Raw genomic sequence first — 17738 nt, 5'->3', positions numbered from 1 at the left:
TGTTTCCTCTGCCTTTGACTCCTGGCAAGGTTTGTGCAATCTCCTCCCAGGCCCTGATGTTCAAGGGCTCACTCCAAATGCACAGTGAGGCTCATGAGGATCAAGCAAGTCCTGAAAAACCCTGGCTCTGCCTTGATTTCCCTCTGCTCCAGTGTAGTTGATTAGGAGCTTTTCCTTTTAGAGTTATGGGGAAATAGTTCAAAGAGCTTCCAGGAAATATGTTGTCCTATTTTAAAGGGTGTCTTTTATTGCTGTTCTTATTACACAAGAGATGATTGCAGCATTCAGTGACTGATATTGTTGCAGGGACTCTCCTAAGGAGGTCTGGCCTGCTCAGAGAAGCGGTGCCTTGAGCTCTGAGCCAGTCTGGACAACCTCGCTCCACATTCCTCAAGCCCATCGTGTCTGTCCTCACTCCCCTGGGACCTGCTTTGCTTGAAGAACTGGCTGCACACAGCCAAAGAGGGATTTTCCTTCTTTGATTTTTGAAGCAATCTAAAACTCCTGAGTTTCCCCACTGCAAACAGACATCATCCTTAAGTGTGTGCCAAGCCCAAGCTGCCACCAGGAGCACTCCAGGCCTGCCCTGGGCCAGCTGTGAGGGTGCATCATCATCCCAACATGCAGTGGTGCCATTGCAAGGGACTGTTGCCATGGACACTGCCAATGCCGTATCTGGGTGCCATGGCAACCCCCATCAGTTCAGGTTTCTTTGGAAACCAGCCCAAGGAGCCATTTCTGCAGCCAGGTTCCATGGCCACTTGCCTGCAGAGCTGTTGCTGCCCTCGACTGCCATGGCAACCCTCAGGACAAAGCAGTGCCTGGGCTGTTCCAGGTACAATTGCAGTGACACTCGTTGGTGCCACCAGGTGCCATGGCAACGGCCACGGGGACCCGGTCCTTGGTTTGGTGCCATGGCAACCAATGCCCGGAGTTGTTGTGGTGGCTGGTGGCCATGAAAAGCTGCCCTGGCCCTTGCTCAGGGCTGGTGTCAGTGCCCAGAGCCAGAGGGGATCCCTGGCTGGGGGCTGTGCCATGGCCACCTGCCCTGTGCCGCGCTGGCCGCTCAGGCACCAGGAACCAGCAGCCACCGGCACTGCCAGGGCCAAAGGCCAGGTCAGCCAGACAGAAAGGGACAGGGCTGGGCAGTGTTTCCATGGCAACCGGCACTGGGGGGACACCTGGGTCACCTGGCCTGGCAGTTGCCATGGAAACCCCCGGCAGGGACTGAGGGCACAGCCCCTGGCACTGAGACACTGCTGGGCCGGGTGCTGAGCACAGGGCTGAGCACGCAGAGATGGTTTTGTTCTTGCTGAGCTGCAGCACAGCCAAGGCCTGTCCTGCCCCTCGTCAGCCACGCTGGGGAGGGGCTGGGGCTGCGGGGGAGCTGGGCAGGGGACACAGCCAGGACAGGGGACCCCAACTGAGCCCGGGCATAGCCCAGACCAGAGCACATCATGCACAGGGTATGAAGGGGGGAACAAGGAGGAAGGGGGGAATTTTGGAGTGAGGGCTTTTGCCTTCCCAGGGAACACTTAGGCAAGAGGGGGCCCTGTTTCACCAGTGGGCAGGGTCACTACCAAAGACACAGACACCAACTTAAGGCATTGTGTCATTTATATCATGCACAGCTGCAGAGATTTACAAAAGGACAAGCTCAGCAAAGCACATCATCATTAGCAAAGAATTACAAAAGAAGCTCAGCAATCCATCATAACTCATTATTACATTTTGATGACCAATCCCTTGGTCAAACACTAGAGGTGTTTGTGGCAGACAAAGATTCTGGCTGACTATCAAGGTACACCTTACAGACATCAGTAGTACTTTAGTGACACCATTCTTCATTCTTTTTTCTCAATGTCATTCCAATTAGGAACAAGAATCCTGTTGTCCATGGAGCTGGCACCTTTTTAATTCCGGAATAATGCCTCCAGGCTCTTTGCTGTTCAGCTTTCCCATGCTGTCTGTGGCTAACAAGGCTTGGGGGGCCCTTTCCCCTCTGGCTGGAAGGGGCCAGGTCCCAGTCCCTGAGGGGCACCCAGGCTCCTGGATGGAATTCCTGTGCAAGTCCCCCAGTGTCACAGCAGCCTTCCCATGGAGCCCCGTGGATCAGAGCATGTTCCAAAGGGGCCCTTGGGGCAAACAGGGAGATCTGGTCTGGCAGGATGTGTAAAACAATCTCCTGGCAGATCTACTTGTTCTCACACAGAATCCTTGGCTGCAGGGACACATTCCCATTGTTCCTGCCCAGGGTTCAGGACTCAGAGTTGTCTTTCCTAGGAGCTGCTCCTTCAGCTGCCTCGGGAGGGCCATTTGGCCTCCGGACCCACACTCTGGCTCCATTATTAGGGCTGCTGCATCTAAACCCTTTTGTCTCCACAAATGTTGGTGACTGGAGCTGGATCTCATTTTTTCACAATCGTTCTCAAAATTCCAATATCAATAATTGTGCTACCCTGTCATGGGGTTGAATAATCCAATCTTGTTCATTATTGTTTGACAGAATTACTGTAATTTCTCCTGGATATTCTGCATCGATTCCTCCTGCCATGACAGGAACACTTTGCAAGGCCAAGCTGCAAGGGAGCAGTTACCAAAGCAAAGTGTCCTGGAGGAATCTGAATTCCAGTTTCAGAACTGATAGCTCTCATTTGCTTTGAATTTCTCCTAATGAATTCCAATGCATGAAGGCCCAGCCCTGCAGCCTCTGGGCTGGCCCTGCCAGGGGCCATCACAGCCAGAACAATTTCCCAGGCAGCCAAAGTCTCACTGCCCATGGTTGGATTTGCAAATTGGGGGCAGCCGTGCACAGCCAGGGGGTTTCCATTTCCCCAGTGGGCCATTGTGAAGGGCATGGAGCACATCTGGGAGATGGGTTCTCCATGGGGAAAGTTTCCCATCTCCTCATTTTACCAACTGTTCTTTTAACAACCCCTTCACCCACACAGCCAATCCTGCAGCTTGTGCATAGTCTGGTACATGAAAAACCCTGCAGGCAAAATCACTGTATTTTTCACAGGAACAGACAAAGCACTCTGCATCACAGTATCAGCACATCCTGTAAAAATCGCCAATTTCATCTCTTTCTCCTTTTTCATTGTATACAATCTCACAAAGTTGACCACTGACATTAGGGTCCTGGCCAATCCTGTTCTGTAGGGTATTTAGTGTTACATGCCTGAGCAGCCAAAGATACCAAATTAGTATTGTCAGCATATCACATTATTATTGTCAATATTTCACATTATTCTTATTTTACATGTACATATTGATATAGAAATGTAGATATAGATATGTAGATATAGAAATAGACATATATAAAAATCTATAAATATAAACATGAAGGTCTTATTATCCTATAAATACGTATATACTTATTTATGATATTGATATTTCACTTGCACAAGTGCATCTGAGCTCAAGATTAAAACCTTCTTCTGTTGCTCCTTGTGGGAGCATTCCAACAATAATTGCTCCTTTGGAAGGTGCTGTTTCCTATGTGCTCTCAGCAAATCCAGCTTTGTCTGCCCAAACTCACAAGGTCTTTTCCTTTTCCATATGCAATTTTTGGATGCATTTGAAGACATCCAGGGGTGCAGCTTCTTTTACCCGATTGCTCCACTGCTCCCATGGGGCTCCGACCTCAGCCCACTCCAGAGCCAGGGAACTCCGGGGAAGGGCTTCCCAGCTGGGAATTTCTGATGGCACTGATTCCTCACATTTACATTGAACAAGTGAAATTTTGTTGGCATCTGGCCAGACTGTGCCAGTTTTGTTTTGCCAGTGGGCAGGGTCAGCACCAAAGACACAGACACCAGCTGAATGAATCAGTGTCATTTCCTGCAGTTCAGAGCAGCAAAGAATCACAAAAGGAGCAGCTCAGCAATGCACCCAACCATCCCCACCAAAGATTGCCTGCAGTGATTAAGAAAGATCCAGCAGCATTTACCCTCAGCCTTTACCATCCCCCAGACCCACACAGCAGCTGGGGAAGCTGTCACAGCCAAGGGCTGCAGAGCCACTCCTGGGCACTGGGAATTCCTGCAGGTGCTCCAGCCCCAGGTGAGGCTCCAACCCCGCTGGGTGAGGGCCCAGCTCTGACAGTGCTGAATGAACAAACTGACAGCACTGCTAGTGTGGCAACATCTGCTTTCATCCTCCTCTTGGGTCCCTCCCAAAGCCTGGCCAGGGCTCAAGGAGGAACCAAGGGAGCTGACTTTGACCATACAGCCCCAAACAAGGCCAGATGTCAGATTTCATGGCCTTGTCTGGCTTCTAAATACACAAAGGTCAATACATGTCCCACTAATGAGTGGCTACATCTATTACAGGGCCTAATGACCATGCATATTTCATCAGGGAGCAGATACAAAGATAACGTTTGCTTGGAAGGTTCATCCAGAGGCCACCTTTGGCTCAGGGCCTGCTGTCCAGGCCTCACTCAGGGCTGGTGTCCAGGCCTTGGCACTTCAGGGACGTGGTTTAGTGCTGGGCTTGGCACTGCTGGGTGAGCGGCTGCACTGGCTGAGCTCAGAGGGCTTTTCCAACGGAAAGGATTCTGTGATTCCATGATTCTATCAACTGCATTCAGCTGGGGCTATTTTAGCAGCATTCCTTTGCTCCAAAAGTTCCCTCTTGCCCAGCTCCTGTGGCCTGAGGCTTCAGCTCCTTCAGCTCCGGGTGCTGAGCTGCTCATGCTGAACGAGATGACTTGGAGAGAAGAACACAGTCCATGCAATTCCTTCTGGGACACGGAGAGGGGAGGCTGTGCAAACAGGAGCATTGTTTGCTGTGGCCTCCTCTCTGCCCTTCATGCCTTTCAGCGCTTTGAACCAGCCAAGAGCTTTCTCCAAGAGTGCAGTGGAGCAGCTGTTCCTGCTCCCAGGCCTGGCTCTCTCCAGTCTCTGCCCTTGCCTGGTTCTGTCCCTCTTGCTGTGCCCTCCGTTCCCCCAGGGCTCGCTGGCTGCTGCCCAGGACTGTGGCACTGGCACAGATCCAGTGCTCCAGAGCCTCCTTTCTGTGCCCTTGCAGCTGCCTGGGCACAGCAGCCTTTTTCTGGAAGCTCCCCATGCACAGGGAATGCCCAGCTCCGTTCCTTTCACAGCCTCCAGGAGCCCAGGGCTGCCATCTCCAGTCCCTGCTGCCACTGGGGGCTCCCAGGTGCCTCAGGCTGCTGTGACACTGCTGCACACGGGAGGGAAGAGGGGCAGGGGCTGCGCTCAAAGTCAGCTCCATCTGCTGCTGCTGCTGCTGTGGGGTTATTTGTGCAGCCCTGGCCCAGAGTCAGGGATCAGATCCTGCCAGTCTCTTCCAGCCCTGGCTGCTCAGAGTTTGGGTCTTGGAGCCTCAGGTGGCCAAAGGCAGCTGCTGCTGCTCCCTCTGTGTGCCCGAGTTCAGCAGTGCTGCTCCATCAGTCTGTGCCCAGCAACGGGGAAAAGCCTCAGCCCTGCAGGGCCAGGAGCTGCCGGGCTCTGCCTGAGCAGCTCAGCCAGCAGGAAGGGAGCTGCTCCACACGGGAACCAGGAGCAAACGACACTCCTTTTACAGGACATGTTTTCTACTGAAAGGAAAAAAAAGGAAAAAGTAATCAAAAACTATATAAAATGTGAAAGATAAAAACAAAACCCAAGTGTGCAGTGAAAAATCTTCTCTAACTTTGAATTAAGAGGCAACTGATCTTTTGAAAGAAAACTCAGTTATTTACTTTGTAAATGTGCTGATGGCATGGATCCATCGTACTGACTTCAGCAGTCTTTTCAAAAAGTTTTTGGGGATTGTTTCCAATATTGTTATTTTAAATTGTGGTTGAGGCAAGGCTATGTGCCCTTCCAGCTCCAAGCAGGACTGGGAATGGAAACTCTGTCAAAGCCCAAATCCTTTAGAAGATGACCTTCCTTCTCAGCCTGGGAATGGGCTGCACATTCCCTTTGAAACTGTCAGGGATCTCTTAGAGTCACAAAGTCCGACTGACAGCTTTTTGCTCTAGTGTGGAAGTGCAGCAGGGTAATTCTCCATCCACCAGCTCCAGACTGCACTGCCTCAGGAGCACGGCCCACTCGCCAGCTTTGGCCCACTCATGGCACTTTTAGAGGAGGAAGAAAGTGCAATTGCACAATTCCAGCCAATCAAGAAGGAAGAGTGGGACAGACAAAACACCCTGTGCAGATCCAGGCATTCAGCTGGGACTGTGGAGATTTTGGGTCCTTGCCAGTTGGATGTGTGTCCCCAGCTGCAATCTCTGGGCCTGCGGCAGTCTCACTCACCAGCCAAAGCAGAAAGCTCAGGCGCTGTGCTCGCAAGGGGCTCGTCTGATGCAGAGCTGTCAGAGCAATGTGAGGGCAGAGCCAGCCCAGCTGGGCCCAGGGCTGAGCCCAGCAGAGCCCTGGCAGAGCCCAGAGCAGCCTCAGCACCCGCAGAGCCCGGCTGCAAGGAGAGAAAGCAGAAACCGCCCGTCAGCTGAGGGCTCCTGTGCCCTTGTGCCAAGGCCTGCAGTGCCCAGGCCATGCTGGCTGTGACCAGAGCTGTGCCCAGAGCTGCCCATCCCTGCTGCCTTTGGCAGCAGAGCAGGAGGGCAGGACATGTGCCCAGCCTGCAGCCAGCCATGGCACATCCAGCCCTCAGCAGCTGCCCAGAGTCAAAAAGCAGCTGGGCAACTGACTGAAGAATTAATTGCATCTGCCCCAGCTAAGGTGGAACCTTTGGTGCCCAGCTGTGCCATGCCCAGATCTGGGAGCAAGCCCCTGCCTGTGGACTCACCTGCAAATTGGACCTGGAGCCTGGCTTTGAAGAAGGTGCCAGAATCCAAGTCCATCATCTTCAGCTGGCCAGGCCAAGGAAGAGATTGTCATCCTTGAGGTTGTCCTTGGTGTCTCCAGCACCAGCCCCACTTGGAACAGCTTCTCCAGGGGCTCCTTCTTGTTCCCTGGGGTCAGACCAGGCTTTCAGGGCTCTGCCCAGGGCCCCAGCCATCCATGAACCATACAAACAAAACCGCGGGGATGGTGGCCACCAGTGCCTGTCACACTGGGTCTCCAGCTCAGCTCCAGCCCAAGAGCTGCATGTTCCCTTCTGCTGACCCCTGCTCAGAGCTACAGGCAGGACAAAACCAGCCTGGTTTGCTTTGCCACTGATTGCCAAGAGATGCGTGGTGCTGGTACCTGCCAGGCCCCTGGATCCAACTGTGCACGTTGATTTCTTCAGTCTTCTAGGGCAGGGAAACACCCTTCACCCAAGGATGACAGAAAAGCTCTTCTAAGGACGGCCTGTCCGAGGGTTGCATGGACAAACACCTCTTAATAACATCTTGGCACTCTGGGCAGAGAAACCAGAAATCACCAGTCAGTTGGAGAAGTTGCCCTCCTGTTCCCATGCCCAGGTCATGCTGGGTGTGACCAGAGCTGGGCCTAAACTTCCCCATGGATGCTCTGTTTGGAGGACAGCAGGAGAGCAGGACATGTGCCTGCTCAGCAGCTGCCAGAGTGGTTTGCCCATGAGCCTGCTGCTGTCTCCCAGCACTGGCATTGCCCCCGTGCCCAGAGATGAGGATCCACCTTGAGAGAGCCATCGTGGGAACAAGATCCGCCCCCGGATGATCTCCTGGCCCCTCCTGAACGGGTGCTTCCCCATGACCAGATGGCACAGCAGGAGGCCCAGGGACCAGATCGTGGCTGCCTCGCCGTGGTAGCGTTGGTGCTGGATCCACTCTGGTGGGCTGTAGGACAGGGTTCCTGTGGAACACAGACACAGCTCAGCAGGGGGCTGCTGCTGCTCCCAGAGCCTGGCCCCAGCATCCCTGGGCATGTGGGGGCTGCCCCAGAGGCACACGGGGTGAGTGCTGCCCTCTCGCCAGCACCTGGGACTTGTGCACAAACTCGCGGCTGGAAAAGAAGCCACTGGTGCTGGAAGAGGGCAGCAGAATCCCTGGGAAAGCCCAACCATGACACACAAACGAAAAACCCACCCAGTAGTGGAGAAAACCCACTCTCCTCCCCACCTGCACGGCCCCCAAAAATGTTAATAAGCCAAGGCGGACAAGGAGAGCGGAGCAGTCCAGCCCTTCCTCGCCTGCACACCAAACCATCTGGGGCACGCGGTCAGGCCTCCCTCTCTGCTGCCCCCATGGGGGTTTGTGTTGGGCTGGCTGCCCCAGCTCCAGCCCCAGCCCAGGGCACAGTGGGTGCTGAAGGCTGTCAGCAGGGCTGGGAGCCGGCCGCCCTCACACCCCACCCAAATCAACTCGGCTCTAGCATCAATCCCATCCCGGCTGCAATAGGGGGAAGCCCTGGTGCTGCACCCAGGCTGGGCCACGAGATGCCCAAGAGCACCCCCTGCGAGGGCTCACCTGCAAATTGGGTGTAGGCTGTGTCTTGGAGGAAGGCGCCACAGCCAAAGTCAATCAGTTTCAGCTGCCCGCTGGCCAGGTCGACCAGGACATTCTCGGGCTTGATGTCCCGGTGCAGGACCCCGCAGCTGGTGCAGTGCCGCACGGCCTCCAGCACCTGGCAGAACAGTCCCCGCGCCTCCTCCTCCGGCAGGAACCCCCGCTCCGCCAGGAAACCCGAGAGCTCCTGGCACCGCTCCGGACGCTCCAGCACCAGCAGGAAGCTGTCGGGGAGCTCAAGCCACTCCAGGAGCTGAATGACACCGCCACAGCCACAGGACACGCTGGCCAGCAGCACGATCTCCAGGGGTGCGCTGGTGCCGTCGGGCTGCGGGAGGAGCACGACGCCGTCAGTGGGGCCGAGGCCGTGCCGGGGCTCTGGGAGCCCTCAGCCAGCCCGGGATGCTCTGCATGCCCCGCTCAACCCACGCCCGCTCTCCCCGCAGGGCTCACGGCGGCTCCCACCGTGCCGGGCCCCGGCTCCTCGCCGCCCGGCACGGCCCGGCTGCTGCCGCTGGCCCCGCTCACTCACCAGCTCGCCCCAGTGCCGGATGCGATTCCTCGGCACGCGTTTGATGGCCACCTGCGAGCGAGGGAGAGCAGCGGGCTGAGCTCGCCGCCCGTTCTACCGTGCCCCGACCTTCTCCTCCTCCTCCCTCCTCCTCCCTCCTCCTCCGCCCCCTCCGCCTGCGCCCGCCACCGGCCCCGCCGCTCACCGGGGCGCCGTCCGAGAGCCGCGTGGCTGCGAAGACGCTCCCGAAGCCGCCGCGTCCCAGCAGCGATCCCAGCCGGTACCGCTCCTGCAGGGCCTCCTGCGCTTCCCCTGCGGGCGGGACGCGGCTGTCAGCGCTCGGCCCGGGGCCAGCAACGACCCCCGAGCGCCCCTCACCCGCCCTGGGCCCGGCATCCCCACCCGCCCCGGGCCCCGGCGGCTTGGGGCCGGAGGCCGCGCTGCCGAGCGGCGGAGCTCGGTCCGGGGAAGCCGCAGCGGAAGCGGCGGGAGCGGCCGCGCCGCGTGTGTGCTCCGCGGGCCCCGGGAGAAGCCGGGGCCGGGGTCGGGACTGGACCCTGCGTCGGGTCCGGGGCCGGGCTCGGGCCAGGCGGAGCCGAAGGGCGGCGATGCCGCCCCCACACCAGGCACTGATGCCCGCCCAGCAGCGCCACCGCCAGTACGGCCAGAGCCAGGCGGAGGCGAGACCGCGGTGAGACGGCCGGGGCCGGGCTCGGGGCAGCCCCGCCCGGGGCCGGGGGCGGGCCGGGGGCATGGCCCGGCCCGGCAGGGGAGAGGGAGGCGGGGAGAGGAGAGGGACGCCGGGCAAGGGACCCCGAGAGAAGGGTGCCCGACAGCGGGAAAGGGAGAGAAAAATAAAGAAAAAGAGAAAGAAAGAGAGAAAGAGTGTTCGAAAGTATCTGTTTGCTGCTGCTGCCACTGCTGCCGCCGCTGCTGCTGCCGCTGCTGCAACTGAAGCACCGGGGCCGTTCGTCCCCGTGTCCGTTCCCCGCTCACCCCACGAGCCCCACATTCGAGCCCCGCGCGCCCCGGGGACAGCCCCTCCGTCTGCCCAAACACGGGAACTTTGCAGCGCTGAGCCCGGATGCAGAGCCCTGACTCCTGCGCACTGGCACAGCGATCCCCTCGCTCGCTGCTGTGCATTGTCCTTGCTGAGGGGCAAACACTGTCGGGCCACCTTCCCTTGGGGTAGGATTCCTAACTGACCCCAGCACTGCACGTACACCTCCAGCGTTACTTTCCTGTGAAAACAGAGGAAGGAAAACTCTGTGTGGCTCATGATATTTTACAGTGTCTAAAAATCTCTAAGTCACCGATCTTAGAGGTGAGGTGCATCTGGAATTACTGGGATGGAGAAGTAGTGCAACATGGAAAAGGGGAGCACAGAAATTAATAGAGCAAACATCATGGATTGTTTCTTTCATTTTCATTTCACATCTGGAAAGCTGTTTGAGTTTTCCAGGAATCTTCTCTTGTCTGCTCTTCCCAAAAACCTCTCATGGAGAACAAGGTCAAGCTTCTGTCACAAGATTTGCTACCAGGAAATTATGCCACTGGTGCAGTTTTCATTGTGACTGTTTGTGTTGCTTTAGGGCAAATTTTGGGAGGAAACCTCCAAAATGGGTCCGTCTAGAAAGCAAGGTCAAGCGGCCCCTCCCCCTACTAGTTCAGGAAAAACTTCCCTTGAGAAAAGTGAAAAAACCCCAGTTTATTTAAAAAGTAAAGTAGTCACAAGCATGAAAAATGAATAATATTAAATAAAACCTCTGACAGTGCTGAAGAGATGGCAAATTCAGAAAGTCCTTTTTGTGGGTTGTAGTTGGCTCACTCGGTCTCTCCTAAGTCCCTCTGGTTCTGGAATGCAGCGTCCCAGAGCTCGGTGGGCCACAGGTGTGAGCTGCCGGTTTTTGTCTGGGTTTTCAGTCCAGAGCAGGTTTAAACAGTTCCAAGAAAAAGGAAAGTCACAGTCTGAGGAACTTCTCTTCCTAAACTAGCTAAAACCAAATTGCTAGACCTGGGCTGTGAAGGCACTGGGAAATTTCCAAATCTGGGCACTGGCAGTCCCAGCAAACACCAGAGCTGGATGGTGCTGGAGCCAGAACCTGTATATTTCCAAACTTTGGCTTTCTGTGCCAGCAAATCACTGGACTTGGGCTGTGCCAGCACCAGGAAGTTTTCCGATCTGGGCGCTGGTGCTGCCAGCAAACATCAGATCTGGGTGGTGTCATTGGCAGAGACAGAAATCTGCCAGATTTGGGCTCTGCTGGCACTGAGAAATTTCCAAATCTGGGTTCTGGTGCAAGAAACACAAGATGTGGGGGCGGTGCCAGGCCCAGTAGCATGAAGCTGCCACGGGTTTTGGATTTCTGTGCCAGCAAATTGCTGCACTTGGGCTGTGCCAGAATAGGGAAATTTCCAGATCTGGGCACTGACAGTGCCAGCAAACAGCCCATTTCAGGCTCCAGGCTCCAGGCAGGACTGGATCTGGATGCCTTCCTCTTTTCTTTCCTTCTTTCCTTCCTTATTTCTTGGGATCCTGCTGCCAGCAAACTCCAGATTGGGCAGTGCTGGCAAGGGGAAATTGACAGCTTTTAGCTTTCTTTGCCAGCAAATTTCTGGACATGGACAGTGCCAGAAGAGGGAAATTGCCAGATGTGGGCACTGGCAGTGCCAGCGCACACCAGATCTGGGTGGGGAATGTGCCAGCACCAGGAAATTGCCAAATGTTAACTTTCAGTGCCAGCATATTGCTGCAATTATGCTGTGCAGGAACCTGAAAAATTTTGGATCTTGGCACTTGTGGTGTCAGCAAACACAAGACTGGCTTGCTGTAGGTACCAGGTATTTGCAAGGTTTTGGCTTTCTTTGCCAGAAATTACAAGACTTGGGCTGTGCTGGCACTGGGAAATTCCTGCATCTGGGCACTGGTGGTGCCAGCTAACACCAGATCTTGGCATTGCCAATGACGGTAGCAGGGAATTGCCAGGTTGTGGCTTTCTTGACCAGAAAATTGATGGATTTGGCTCTGCCAGAACAGGGAAATATCCAGATCTGAGCTCTGGCAGTGGCAGCAAACACCAGGTCTGGGCACCTGTATTGGCATCAGGAAATTGCCAGATCTTGGCTTTCTGTGCCAGCAAATTGCTGAACTTGGGCTGTGCCAGCACTGGGAAATTTCAAGATCTGGGCACTTGCCCAGCAAACACCAGACCTGGGTGGTGCTGGTGGCAGTGCCAGGAAGCTGCTGGGTTCTGGCTTTCTTTCCAGAAAATTGCTGCATTTTTTGCAGCCGGGTTTTGCTGGCACTGAGAAATTTCCAGATGCTAATTTTCTGTGCCAGCAAACTGCTGGAATTAGGCTGTGCAGGCATCTGAAACATTCCCGATCTGGGTACTGGCAGTGTTAGCAAACCCGAGATCAGGTTGCTGTAGGTACCAGGTCTTTGCTTGATTTTGACTTTCTTTGCCAGCACCTTGCTGCACTTGGGCTGTGTCAGAATAGGGAAATATCAAAATCTGGGTACTGGCAGTGCCAGCAAACACCACATTTCAGGAAGGACTGGATCTGGACCCGTTCCCTCCCTGCCTCCCTCCCCCAACAAGGTGCCAGAGGGGCTGGAGAGCAGCCAGGCAGAAAGGGACCTGCAGGGACTGATGGACAGCAGGCTGGACATGAGCCAGCAGAGTGCCCAGGTGGCCAAGGAGGCCAATGGCTCCTGGCCTGGATCAGGAATGGTGTGGCCAGCAGGAGCAGGGCAAAGATTGTTCCCCTGTGCTCAGCACTGCTTGGGCAGCACCTGGAGTGCTGTGTCCAAATCTGGGCCCCCCAATTTAGGAAGGACATGGAGTAGCTGGAGCATGTCCAGAGAAGGGCAACAAGGCTGGGGAGGGGTCTGGAACCCAAGTCCTGTGAGGAGTGGCTGAGAGAGCTGGGGTTGTTTGTCCTGGAGAAGAGGAGGCCCAGGGGAGACAAGGTGGTGTCAGGGCACGGATTGGACTTGATGATCTCCATAGCCTGTTCCACCCTTGCTGATTCTGGGATTCTCTGAAAGAATACTTGGAGCAGTTGACCGATGAGCCCTGGGCCTCCTGTTCAGAAGATCCAGCAGCCCAGGTCACTCAGCTTCTCCTGCCAGCCCCAAAGCCCCTCCTGTCAGTCCTGCAGAGCTTCTGCAGCTCCTCCTCACTGCCCAGAACAGGGAGCCCCAGAGCCAGACACAGCAGCCCAGATGTGCCCCCCTGGCCTGGGGTTCCCTCTGGCAAGGGAGCAGCACCAGGCACTGCAGGAGCCTGCAGACAATTGATCTGAAGGCCAAAGCTCCTTAGCTCCTTCTGAAAGAGCAGGAACAGTTCCTCATTCCAGAGTAGTGGAATGCTGGGCACCGCAGCTCCAGGTGAGGACTGGACACAAGTTTGCTCCCACTGAGAGTGCTGTGATGGATTCTGCAGGAGCTCTGGGCTCCTGTGCTTGCCAGGCACAATGAGGAGAGAAGGAGCCAAGTGCACTGATGTGGGAAATGGATTTGTAGAAAGTTTTTAGAGCCTAATAGAAGGCCCACATAGTATGAATCTGTATATAAATCTTGAGACAAGAAATGCTAACTTAAAAATTTCCATGGAATAGGACAGATATTTTTGAGAGAGAAATGGAGCTGGAAAAAAGTTTCAAAAGATGGCCTTGCAAATAAGATTTTGGAAAAACAGAGCTATTAAAGATGTATTGTAGTGGGACCCACAAAGAGTATTTTTAAATCATTGGCTTTAAGGCATCTACAACATGGCATGGCAAAAGGCTGATAGACCAAGAAATGCTTATAGTGTATTATAATTAGGAAGTAGTTGGCTTCTGATGGTGATGGCATGAATTATAACATCTGTATTGTCTCACCATTCTCATGAGACTGAAAATAGAATAAAAGTGTTTAAAACACCTCTCAGTTGCCCCATCTCTAGGTCAAGAAAAGAGTATTATCCAACACACTGACACACCTTTGCCTCAAGCATAGCCCAGCCTTGACCAAACACCCTGAAAAGTTTCTCCTTTGGCCCATGTCTCGAAACATCAGGTCTGCTGTTTGACAACTCAGGTTGGGTTTGTTTCAAGGAGTTCTCTCAGAAATACTAGGTTTGTCTTCCTCTGTGCCTTCCCCTCAGCAGCCTTGGGGATGCTCCTGTGTGAAGCCATCTGTCTCACACAGTTTGAGACAACTTCAAACAGAAGTTGCCTCCTTTAAAGTGTTCCAACAACCCCTTTCCAGCAATAGGAAATTATTACTAATAGATGAAAGTGGCAAACCCCCAACAGTTTATTATCAAACAGAATCCCCCCATGACATGCGTTACAAGAAGGCGCTGGGGTCTCTCTCAGAAGAACAGGAGCTGTCATGGAGCAGTTCCAGCAGCTGATGGAAGCTCGGGGACTCGTCCGGCGTCGGCTTTCTCCCGTGGCAGAGCTCCATGGAGCGGGCAGGGCAGTGAAGCAGCTGGGCTGGAGCCCCTCGCTGCCTTGTCTCCCTGGCGTGGCTCAGCTCACAGACTCTCGGGCTGGGAGCGGGGCCGCTCCACTCCTGCCACCACCGTGTCCCTGGGCTTGGACAAACAGTTTCCTGCCAGGAGAGCCCTGCACACTGCTCCACAGATCTTTCATAAAGGCCCAAACCAACTCCAAACACTCTGTCTGCAGCAGCTTTTCACAAAGGGCTGCAGAAACCCAGGACAGCTGCACGTGAGTGTCGGAAGGCTCTTGTCTTGTTCCTGACAGCAGAATTCTTGATGATCTTGTGCAATTTTATTCAGAAGTAACATGAGAGCTGAGGTTTTTTTGTTAAAATATTTCATGATGAGTAACAAGACTTGGGAGCATGAGGTGCAGGACTGACATGCCAAAGCATGAGCATATCCTCCAAAGTGGCCGGTTTAATTGTCCATTTTATTACTCTTGTATTTACTCCACACTACTAAGGAAAACCAAGCTTTGCTTGAAGGCAAAACAGGTAGGGGTTAACTACAGTCCATCGCAGGCTCAGCAGGTGTCCTGGTTAAGGGCAAATTTGTTAAAGAATCGGCAAAGGAGGGCCCCTCCAGAAAGCAAAACCCACACGGCCCCTCCCCCCAACCGGTTCAGGAAAAAATTCCTTGGAGAGAGGTGGAAAGAACCTGTTTATTTACCAGACACAGCACCCCCCAGCACACAAAATGAACAATACCCGATGACACCGCTCCGAGAAAGATGGCAAAATCAGAAAGTCTCTTTCGGGGGTGGTTGCTCTGTTCTCAGTCCCTCCGGCGTTGGGCCAGCTGCTGCAGCCGAACGGTGCAAACCCTCGGTGTTCCCAGGTCCCAGTCCAGAGCAGGTTCGAGATGGTCACAGAAACAGGAGAGGAGAAACAGTCCAAGAAGGAATGTGGACTGTTTAGCTAAACTAGCTAATAAGCAGAGGCCAAAGCAGAGCAGAAGCGAGAGCAGAAGAGAGAGCAAGCAAAGCAGCAAGCTGAAAGCAAGAAGCCAAAACAGCCCTATGTACTGCTTGTCTCTGTGTCCCTGATAAGAGAAACCCAAACAAAACTTCCACTCTTCAGAGCCAGTCTTAAAGGCACAGAACAGATGAATGGGGATACAAGCATCATAATGTCACCCCAGGACATTCCACCCCTTATCCCCATATCATCAACATACTACAACACATCATGCATTATTCATAGAAAATTTCCATCTGTTCCCCCAATATTTACAAGCAATACCCATCATGCCTTCATCACATCCCCACACTGGACCACTGAATCCAGGCCCTATATTACAGAGCTGCAGGATTCCCCTTTTTCCCTTTTTCACTTTAGTCACTTAGAGCTCCATCTTCCACTTGCCCAGACCTTCAACACTTACACATTTCCTTCTATCTCATGTCTGTATGGTGTAATGTACAGACAATGGCAGTTACATCCACTGAATAGAGATATTGCACATCATTCTTACCCCACAATCAGATCTCCCTGAGGTACACATCGTGTTGTTCCATCTCTTTGCATTATCCACCACGTGCAACCTGGTCCCTGAGCAAAGATAACCCTACGAATGGGTTTGTCTGTACTCGAGGCAGAATTGATCCACACAGTCTTCCCTAACAAACCTCTGATATATACCACTGGGACTTTGTCTCCTTCTGTTACATTCAGGGACTCAGACTGGGCAGGACCTGCTCAGTTGGTGGAACTTTGGCTGGTAACTAACCAGGTGGCCTTTGCTAAATGCTGCTCCCAATTCTTGGAAGATCTCCCACCCAAAGCTTTCAACTGGGTTTTTAGTAGTCCATTGTACCTCTCCACTTTTCCTGCAGCTGGTGCATGGTAGGGGATATGGTACACCCACTCAATGCCATGTTCCCTAGCCCAGGTGTTGATAAGGCTGTTCTTGGAACGAGTCCCGTTGTCTGACTCGATCCTCTCAGGGGTGTCATGTCTCCACAGAACTTGCTTTTCAAGGCCCAGGATGGTGTTCCGGGCTGTAGCATGAGACACAGGGTGGGTTTCCAACCATCCCGTGGTGGCTTCCACCATGGTCAGCACGTAGCGCTTGCCCTGGCGTGTCTGGGGCAGTGTGATGGAGTCAATCTGCCAGGCCTCCCCATACTTGTACTTGGACCACCGCCCACAGTACCACAGGGGCTTCACTCGCTTGGCCTGCTTGATGGCAGCACACGTTTCACAGTCATGGGTAATCTGAGAAATACTGTCCATTGTTAGATCCACCCCTCAGTCTCGTGCCTATTTATAGGTGGCATCTCTGCCCTGGTGGCCTGAGGCGTCGTGGGCCCATTGAGCTAGGAATAACTCTCCCTTATGTTCCCAATCTAGGTCTATTTTGGACACCCCTATCTTTGCAGCTTGGTCTACCTGCTCATTGTTTTGGTGCTCCTCATTGGCCCTACTCTTGGGTACATGGGCATCTACATGGCGGACTTTCACAGGCAGGCTCCCTACCCTGGTAGCAATGTCTTTCCACTCATTAGCAGCCCAAATTGGTTTCCCTCTACGTTGCCAGTTAGCCTTTTCCCACCTCTCCAGCCATCCCCACAGAGCATTGGCTACCATCCATGAATCACTGTAGAGGTAGAGCTTTGGCCACTTCTCTCTCTCAGCAATGTCTAGGGCCAGTTGAACAGCTTTGAGTTCAGCAAGTTGGCTCAATCCACCTTCTCCTTCGGTAGTTTGTGCAACCTCTCGTGTGGGGCTCCATACGGCTGGTTTCCACTTCTGGTTCATCCCTACGATGCGACAGGAATCGTCAGTGAAAAGAGCGTAGCGTGTTTCCTCTGGTGGTAGTTGGTTACAGGGAGGAGCCTCTTCAGCACGTGTCACTGGTTCTTGTTCCTCTTTGTCTGTGACACCAAAATTCTCCCCTTCGGGCCAATTGGTAATGACTTCCAAAATCCCAGGGCGATTCAGTTTACCTATACGGGCGCGCTGAGTGATAAGAGCAATCCACTTGCTCCATGTAGCACTGGTGGCATGGTGAATGGAAGGAACCTTGCCTTTGAACATCCACCCTAGCACCGATAGTCGGGGTGCCAGGAGGAGTTGTGCTTCAGTGCCTATTACCTCCGAGGCAGCCTGAACTCCTTCATAGGCAGCCAGGATTTCTTTCTCTGTTGGAGTGTAGTTGGCTTCAGACCCTCTGTAGCTTCGACTCCAAAATCCCAGTGGTTGACCCCGGGTCTCCTCAGGCACCTTCTGCCAAAGGCTGCAGGACAAGCCATGGTTCCCAGCTGCAGAGTAGAGCATGTTCTTTACCTCTGGTCCTGTCCTGACCAGGCCAAGGGCTACTGCATGGGCAATCTCCTGCTTGATCT

General features: G+C 54.0%; 1 protein-coding gene across 1 annotated transcript; it reads right to left on the bottom strand.

Annotated features, from left to right (window-relative positions):
* Positions 1-7207: 7207 nt before the first annotated feature.
* Positions 7208-9261, bottom strand: LOC134413863 (serine/threonine-protein kinase pim-1-like; the record flags this gene model as incomplete). Its single annotated transcript, XM_063147905.1, has 5 exons — positions 7208-7314; positions 7554-7730; positions 8345-8711; positions 8916-8966; positions 9100-9261. Coding segments are annotated over 5 exons (864 nt in total), but the record flags the coding sequence as incomplete, so codon positions are not given.
* Between the last annotated feature and the right edge of the window lie 8477 nt (positions 9262-17738).

This window comes from Melospiza melodia, unplaced genomic scaffold (genome assembly GCF_035770615.1).
Source record: "Melospiza melodia melodia isolate bMelMel2 unplaced genomic scaffold, bMelMel2.pri scaffold_54, whole genome shotgun sequence".
Lineage (NCBI taxonomy): Eukaryota > Metazoa > Chordata > Aves > Passeriformes > Passerellidae > Melospiza > Melospiza melodia.
This window is presented reverse-complemented; position numbering and strand designations above follow the sequence as displayed.